This window comes from Equus asinus, chromosome 20 (assembly GCF_041296235.1).
Source record: "Equus asinus isolate D_3611 breed Donkey chromosome 20, EquAss-T2T_v2, whole genome shotgun sequence".
Classification (NCBI taxonomy): domain Eukaryota; kingdom Metazoa; phylum Chordata; class Mammalia; order Perissodactyla; family Equidae; genus Equus; species Equus asinus.
In genome coordinates, this window is record NC_091809.1 from 98,175,788 (window position 1) to 98,184,196 (window position 8,409).

At 51.0% G+C, this 8,409-nt stretch overlaps 1 protein-coding gene across 9 annotated transcripts; it reads left to right on the forward strand.

Annotated features, from left to right (window-relative positions):
* The first annotated feature begins 220 nt into the window (after positions 1–220).
* Positions 221–6,946, forward strand: LOC106830431 (calcitonin). 9 transcript variants are annotated; one of them, XM_070491179.1, is made up of 6 exons: positions 221–860; positions 1,313–1,914; positions 2,045–2,157; positions 2,996–3,090; positions 3,830–3,961; positions 4,863–6,134. In XM_070491179.1, exons 4-6 carry the CDS (start codon positions 3,005–3,007, stop codon positions 5,059–5,061), a joined length of 417 nt encoding a protein of 138 aa, XP_070347280.1. In that variant the 5' UTR covers positions 221–860; positions 1,313–1,914; positions 2,045–2,157; positions 2,996–3,004; the 3' UTR covers positions 5,062–6,134. The 9 variants fall into 9 exon arrangements, with proteins under 9 accessions (XP_070347280.1, XP_044608882.1, XP_070347279.1 ...); XM_044752947.2 differs by having other exon boundaries at positions 2,089–2,157; XM_070491178.1 differs by having other exon boundaries at positions 2,102–2,157.
* The last annotated feature ends 1,463 nt before the right edge of the window (positions 6,947–8,409 follow it).

Consider the following 8,409-nt stretch of genomic DNA (forward strand, 5'->3'; position numbering starts at 1 on the left):
TGGAGTGCGGACCGGTGGCTCAGCTCACTTATGGCATCCCCGGGGCTAGTTTCTGCTTTGTTTGAGAGAACCACCCAGCTGGGGTCCTTGCCTACCCCCCCTCACTCCCCTGCCAAGCCCCCCCGCCTCCCCGCCCCCCCCACCCTCCCCCCCCACCCCCGCCCTCCTCCCCCCCCCCCCCCCCCCCCCCCGCCGATGCCACAGCTGTGCTTGCCGCGCTAGGAGGATCTGTACAGCCTGCGGCGGATCGCGAGTGCCCGCTCAGACCCGGAGATCCGCGGACAGTGGGAAGCTGCTTTCCCCGCACTCCACCCGCTGAGGGTGGCAACTAGGACCTCGGACCTTCCAGGCAGGCTTGGAGCAGAAAGCTCTGGCAGAGGGGTCCTGAAACCCTGTTGAGCAGGGGGTGAGAGGGTCGAGGTTCTACATAATTTGATGTTATGGAGCACGCTTATTCTCGAGAGCGAGTGCAGGTACGGTGCGAGCGGGTCATCATCATGCCAGTGTGTGCATGCCATCCCACAAGAGACTCGCAGGCACACTTGGGACGCAATTGAAAGTGAACCCGAGCGGATGTCCCTGCGAGCGAGTGTTTGTGAGTGCCTATGCTTTGGAGAGCGGGCGCATGTTTAGCACAGTAATGAGTTCGTGTGTTTGAAAGAGTATGCCTGGAAATGTGAGCGTTAGTTTCCGCAGGGACTTTAAGCAGCGTCAAGCCTGCCCTGATCTCTAGTGGAGGATTCAAGCGCGAGGGACGTGGGTGCAGGGCCAGAATCGCACGTCACTGGGACATCTTGGCAATCAGCAGCAGGAAGCTGGGGCAGCTGGGCAAACGGCTCGGACAGGCTGAACAGCGAGAGGTGATGGATGGCGGGGGGTGAGGGCGTGAAGGCAGGTGATCGAGGCAGGGGGAGGGCTGGGGCTGCTTGGAGGCTGAGGAAGCACCTGTGCCTTGTACCTCCCCGCTGAGGCGCAGCAGGACGTATGATCCCTCCTATCTACATGCTAGACCACTCAGCGCGAGTCCAGGCAGCCACACAAGGTGGGGGTTCGGAAAGTATGGAATGTGACCTTACAGAAGCCCCTATTTGAGCCAGAAGGCTCTTCTAGATCCCTATCTAGCTGGGTGCCAGACACATGGCTACTGATCACAACATTCTTTCAAGATGGGAATAGGGTCCCCATTTCAAAATGAGAACATTGAGGTGCTGAGAAGTTACTTGGTCATGATCCTACCACTTGGAATTGGTGCAGCTGGAATTGAGTTCAGGTCTGACAGAGTTCTTGCTCACTTCCGTGTCTTGCTTCCCAGGATCCCTGCTCCTCTGTGGGTGATTCCACCTGCCTGAATCAGACATCCTGCCTGGGCCCAGAATCAACCCCCTGTGCCTTAACCCTCCAACTCTCACATGGACAGGGATCTAGGATCAGTCTAGGGGAGCCAGGAGCCCCTACAGTCCTGGACCCTGCCCTACAAGATTGCACAGCTGGGGATGGAGGGGGCTTGTATTGAAAACCAGTGGAAATGAACAGGTGAAATTTACCATGACGTCAAACTGTGCTCAAATTCCTGTTCATTTCAAGGGTGTTTTTCCTTGGTCCCCACCCCTCCCACTTCCATCAATGACCTCAATGCAAATACAAGTGGGATGGTCCTCCTGGATGCTCCAGGTTCTGGACGTAAGCGGTGACACAATCCACTGGGGCACAGGATCCTTCCCCTCATTGGCTGCCCAGAGCTCCTGGACCACCCAACACTCAAAGCAGAGGGAATAAAAGCAGACGCTGATGCTGGGAGGCATCAGAGCCACTTTCCAGCTCAAGTGCCACAGATACTTCGAGAGTGTCTTTCCCTGACTTCGACGCTGCTGCTGCCACTGTCTCTGTTCCAGGCTACCTGCTAGTACTTGCCCGGTGAGCCTCAAGATTCCTGCTTAGGTGTATTTTTCTATTTCTTTCTCCCTTTCTCCCACCCACCCTCCATTAGTCTTTCTTTTGGCTGATCTCCTTGCCCGTCTCAGCATCTCTGTCCACTTTTGTCTAGATCTCTTCGTCACAGAGTCTCTATTAGTCCCCGATTCATTCCAGGCTCCTGCTCCAGGTAAGACTGGACAGTCTCAGTTTGAGGACTCCCTGCCCTACTCGTCCTGTGCTGAGGTAGGCTCCAGTCTCAGTCTCTTGCTGCACACGTGCTTAGACCAGTCTTGGGATGCTTGAGCTCCCCAGGCACTGTGCACAGAGAAGGATGCAGGAGTAGCTTTATGTAAACCATGAGCTCACAGATTGCATCTGGTTGCTAGTGGTCCCCAGGAAATCAGTTAGCAAACTGGGTCATGGCAAGTGAGTGGCAACTAGGCACAAGGACTGAGGGGCAGACAGCCATTAAAGGCAAGCCCCAATGTGGGTTGTGGGAGCTTTTTTTCTCCAGTTCAAGTCCTTTATCCCAGTTTAACACTCTGCTAAGCTTGGTTCTTACAGGGAACTCTGAGAAAGTGTGGAGCTGCTGAACAGTTGAATTTAGTCTTCAGTTTCTCAGAGATTCCAACCTCAGAGATATTCCCTCTCTATCTACTCCCCTAAAACACACCCCTCCGGGTGTGAGCAAAAGCCCCAGACAGGGAGGACAGCTCTGGGTTGCATTATGGGTGCAGCTGTGGTGCTAGAGTGCTCCAAAACTATCCTTGATGGAGACCTGGCCAACAGGTAGATGTGAGAATGTGTGGGGTGGCAGGGAGGGGCATATAGACTGAGACCTCCTCACCCAGTGGTCCTGCTAGCATTGCTCCTCCAGCTTTGCTAAGCCATGCATGCTACAGGCCCCCTGGATCTTCCAGCAGTCCACTTCACTGAGGAAACAAGGGTGAAGGGAAATGACACAACCAGCCAGGAGCCTGGAAGGCAGGGAGTTAGAGGCAGAGGCAGGACCAGAGCCCAGGTCTGTGGGTCCAGAGGGTTTTGAATTGCTGCAGGTGGTGATGTCATTCTTCCCTTGCAGAAAGGCGTCATGGGCTTCTGGAAGTTCTCCCCCTTCCTGCCTCTCAGCATCTTGGTCCTGTACCAGGTGGGCATCATCCAGGCAGCACCATTCAGGTAAGACAGCCCTGCCAGCAGCACGCTCTCCTCCTACTGGCCCTGGGATCAAGCAGTTCTGTGCTCTGAATGTTTAACAACCAGCTCTCAGGGGGAAAATATATGTATGTAAACCTGCACATAAGATTACTATAAGCTTTTTATGATATAAAGATTGTAACACACAATTTACAAATAGAAATAAGATATACTCTCCCTCACTGAGCCTCACAGAATGCTTTTGTTTCCTTTTACCAAACATTTCTGTCTGTAGCCAGCTCATTGATATAATTCCTCCATGATCTGAGAAATGAATTGCATTCTAATCTACTACCTATTTTGCCCATAAGTTTGTTGTTTAAATCTGATGTGTGATCTGTTAATCTATTTCTTACTCTCATACAAATTATATTTGTTAAACTAAAACTCCTTTTAGTTTTAGCACTGATTGTAAGTTTTATCATTTAATTTTTAATATTGGCTATATTTAAAACTAGGTTCATAAAATTTCTGAAAATTTAACCTTTCACAAGCCTGCATGATCTGGATCTAGCGCACCCCGACTCGGAGGTCACACTGGTGCCTGGATCCTGATGAATCAGTGTCCTGAAAAGGACACTGGCCTCATGCCCTGTCCACTGGGAGTTGGGTGGCCACCTCCTCAGGAGAAGGTGCAGAAACCAGGAAGCCTGGCTGCTTCTCCCGGGGAGGGGGCAGGCGGGGGCTCTGAGCCTGTACTGGGTTTGCCTCCCCTCCCCAGGTCTGCCTTGGAGAGCCTCCCAGACCCTGCTGTACTCCCTGAGGAGGAATCGCGACTCCTACTGGCTGCGCTGGTGAAGGACTATGTGCGGATGAAGGTCAGGGCTCTGGAGCAGGAGACAGAGGGCGCCAGGTGAGGCTCCCCACCCACCCAGCACAGGGCACCCCCTCCCTCCTGTCAGGCCCAAGAAGGAGGAGAGAACCCATCTGGACAGGAGGCCAGCAGGCTGTCAGTTCACCCCGACCTGGGGCCCCGCTGTTCTCAGGCTCCACTGAAGACAGGTCAGGTGGAGAGACTGTGGCTAGACCACATGTAAAAAGATCCATTTCTGAAAGCGGTTGGGGACGATGTGGAATCCCTCTCTCTGGACACTGGTCTGGCATTACTGAGGAGACTTCCCAGCCCTGCAGGAGTTAGGACTGGTAAGTGTGACCCCAGCAGATGGACCCCACATATCTCAGGAGATTCTGGAAATTTGGCTCCACCTTGTTAACCTGCATATGATATTCTCTCTCACCTGCAAGGTGCCTTCATTGCACATTTGCAAGGTGAAGCCAAAGGCCTTGCAGAGGGTGGGCTCAGGTAGAGCAGTGTTGGAGGTAGGTCTGGGGTCTTCAGGTGTGTAGGATCCACGGAGATGTGAATGATGTCAGGAGCCAGACACCCTTCCCGGCCCCACCTCTCCGTGCACCCTGAGCTTGGAGACACATCCGTCCCTGGTCTGGCCCCAGCACTGCCCGAACAGAGGCACATGTTGCACCTGCATCCCCCTGAGACCCTCTCTGCAGAGCATGAAGGACTGCGCAGCATGTGGAATGCTAGACAAGGTCCCAGCTTCTCCACCACAGCCCTTCCCCACTGCGCCTGCTCTGGCTCAGTGAACCTCTGAGTTCTCCTAATGGACGAGGTGTGAGCTGCCCTCCTGCCCGCCCCTCCTGCCTGGCTCCAAGTGACTCCTACTCTAACCTTCTGTGTGACAGCCACAGGGGCAGACCCAGTGCATGGTACCACCTGGCATGTGTTTTCCCTGCAGCCTGGACAGCCCCAGAGCTAAGCGGTGCAGTAATCTGAGTACCTGTGTGCTGGGCACATACACGCAGGACCTCAACAAGTTTCACACGTTCCCTCAGACTGCAATTGGGGTCGGAGCACCTGGGAAGAAAAGGGTCATGGCCAGAGGCTTGGAGAGAGACCACGGCCCTCACATTGGCACGTCCCAGGATGCCTACTAAGCCCCTCCCTCTCCTTTCTAATTTCTTTTCTTACTTCTTTCCTATAAGTTAATGCATGTGGTCCTCTCTGCTTGTTCTTCGGGCTGGTATGAGTGGCTTTCTTTGTGGCAGTTGATGTCTGGAAGCTCAGATGGGAGGAGAGAGAGCAGGACCTACAGACCAGAAGAGAATCACCCAGGAAGAGATCAGAGAGAGAGAGGGCAGCCCTGTGAGTCCCTGAGAATTTCATAGCAGAGCTTCTCACTCCAGCTTCTGAATGTGCTTATCATTGGGGAATAAAAGTATATTTCTAAAAATATTGAGCAGTGGTCATTATTGCTGTGGCCCAGATCCCAGGCTTCATGGTTTCAGGGACCTGTTTTAGAAGTAGCCTTAGCTCCAGGTAGCTGGACTCAGGGCATGCTGGGTGGTCCCTGTGACCAACCTCAAGTAGCAAGAACAGGAGCCCAGAGGAGCAGGTAAGCACCTCCATGACTTGATGCTGCCAACTCTCTTCCTCTTCCAGGTGAGTCTGGGAAATTTTCATATTCCTAGAAGGGTATTTGGTGATTTGAGTGGGATGTAACTTCTAGACAATCCTTGTGATGGGGTTGGGGGTGGAGCCATAATTCTCTCCAGTCTCATAAACTTTGGTTGATCTTTAGTTTATTAATATAGAAACGATTAGCTGTTACAGCTCTGTGTCCCGTGGACAGTTACCTAGAGCCACCACTGGGTTTTCCGACACGTCTGGGAATGTCTATGGGGAGTGATCATGGCATTTTCCCTAATGGCCTATGATTTTCTGCTATGATAACTGTGTTTAGGAGAAACTCTTAAGGTTCACTGGTGCCTCTCAGAGCAGTAATTTAACCATGAAGGTCCCATGGGGCAGGATCCTGCCCCCAGCCTCTCACTGACAGGCCTTTCTTTTTCTCCATCCTGCAAATCAGCATCACTGCCCAGAAGAGATCCTGCAACACTGCCAGCTGCTTGACCCATCGGCTGGCAGGCTTGCTGAGCAGTGCTGGGAGTATGGCGAACAGCAACTTGCTGCCCACTGAGATGGGCTTCAAAGTCTCTGGCCGTCGCCGCAGGGACCTTCAGGCCTGAGCAGTGAAATGACTCCAGGAAGAAGGTGACTGCCCTTGTACTGTCGGATGGGAGGATGAATGGCCGGGTACTGCTGGGGTGCTGTCCACACTCTAACCCTCCCTGGGCCCACAGGGGTAACAAATCCACAAGGGAAGGTGCCCACTCTGGTGTCTGGAGAAAGAACAGAGAGTCCCAATAGCCGAAACCCCTAGAATTTGGGTTCATTTCTCTCTGTTTTTTTAGTGTCTCCCTGGGACACTGAGATCATCTGCCAGGAAATATAGATCCTGTTTATTTAGAATACTGTTCCCTGCAGTAATAGTTGTGGCTATTCCAGCATTTGAGTTTGAAAGGCAATGACACTGTCCTATTGGAGTATGTACTACAATGTCATGCACACCTGAATTCAGAGCATATAGTTGGGTCCAAGTACTGTGTTTGCCCTCTACTAGCTATATGACCATCGAACAGGCACTCTCTCTGAGCCGCAGTTTCCCCATCTATAAGCTGAATGCAACAATAGTATTTACCTGCTAGGACTAGTATAAAGAGTTCATGACATAACAGCTGTCAATAGCCTCACAATTAGTAAGTAACTAAGTTGTAACTGTTATTTTTTTCCTCCTAGATCACCATGAAGCTGAACTCTACTTCCTTTAATTCATAATGAAAGCAACTTATTGGACAGGGAGCATGGAAGATACAGCTATATGCATGCTTCTGGACATTGAAATCACTCTTTTCTGTTTAAAATAAACTAAAGCTAAATGCAGAATAAAATCATTGCAGTTACCTAGTGTGTATGTTTTTTATGTTGGATTTGTATTCAATAAATATGACAGCATGTCTCATGGCTTATCTGATAGCCAATCTGGGCCCCATCAGCCAACCCGTTGATGTTGGCAGCTCTGCCAAACTTCAGGGGGCCGTGAAATTGCTGCCTCATGGGTGTCTGGGGACACATAGTAATGCTGTGCCTTCATGGAACTCTTTGCTTGAAGAATATGGCATTTGTGAACTTCATCAAGATTAAAAATGTATTTTTGGCGCACTTAAAAGGAGCCCCTGCTGCTCTTTATGCTGTTTTTCCCGGGAGAGCTTCAGGGACCTGTGAACACTTTGTTGACCAGGCTGGCTCAAATGAGGCAAAGGCAGCATGCTTGGCCTGGGTCCTCCATGTCCTGTACTCTCAGTTTCTAGGGAAACATCCCGTATTACAATCAGAACCCTGTGTGTCTCAAAGAGATAATTCACATTTACTTTCAGAGAGTGCCCTGGTCCCCAGCCCCGAGGATATCCATGCACTTCTCCTTGACTCAGCTTTGCCCTTACCCATCCCTGCCTTTCCTCCCCATAAGCACCTCTTCACACACCCCTTAGCTGGAAAGCCCTTTAGAAGCAATGGGTCAGAGTTTGAAATGGGATCATAGACTGGCAGACCTACAAAGTTCATCAGGTGCCCTCCAATATTTTCTGAGGTACAAAGAATAAAAGTACATTGTTCCAGGTCCTGCAATAAGTTTAACAGAGACATTCACACATTTAACAAATACTGAGTGTCTGCTATATGCTTGACACTATTTGAGGCACTGAGAGTACAGCAACGATCAAAACAGACAAAACTCCCCGCATTCATGGAGCTGATATTCTAAATGGGGAAGTCTGAGGACACATGCTGTGGAGTCAGAGACACTCAGTATTGGAGGAAATCTGGGATGTCATAGTTCTGATGCTCCATTTGAGGTAGGAATTTCCCAGCATCAACTTCCCTATATTCTGCTGGGGCTGCCAGTGACAAGCTGCCGACCTTAAATCCCAGGGTGATTGGCAGCCAGTTACACTGGTGGATGGTCAGTTAAGTGGGGTTATTTAGTTAGAAATGTCATCCCTTTCTAGCTACTGACTCTTGTTATTTCCTCAGGAGCACATAGAATTATGACCCATGCTCCCATTTAGTCTGTACTCAACCTTCGCTGTAAAAGGTAGATCAGACCACATTTCCCTTATGTGCAAAATACCCCAATGCCTCCCCATCTCATGGAATAAACACCTGGGGCATCGCAATGGTTTACAAGCTGATCTTCCCTTCCTCTCCTCTCACCACCATCCCCATTAGTTGCTGGACTCATGTCCTACCACCTTCTCACACACTGGCATTCTTACTATCTCTCAACCTGCCTCCCCAGCATCAACTCCCTCAAGTGTTTCCACTTGCTACTACCTGTGTGCAGAATGCTCTAACCCCATGGCCCCATTTCCTCCAGATCTTTACTC

Excerpts from the sequence above, each read along its gene's own strand:
- LOC106830431 (XM_070491179.1), top strand. The coding sequence starts at position 3,005 with ATGGGCTTCTGGAAGTTCTCCCCCTTCCTGCCTCTCAGCATCTTGGTC. Across the intron at positions 3,091-3,829 it reads ATCCAGGCAGCACCATTCAG|GTCTGCCTTGGAGAGCCTCC; the intron begins GTAAGACAGCCC and ends TCCCCTCCCCAG. Across the intron at positions 3,962-4,862 it reads CAGGAGACAGAGGGCGCCAG|CCTGGACAGCCCCAGAGCTA; the intron begins GTGAGGCTCCCC and ends TTTTCCCTGCAG.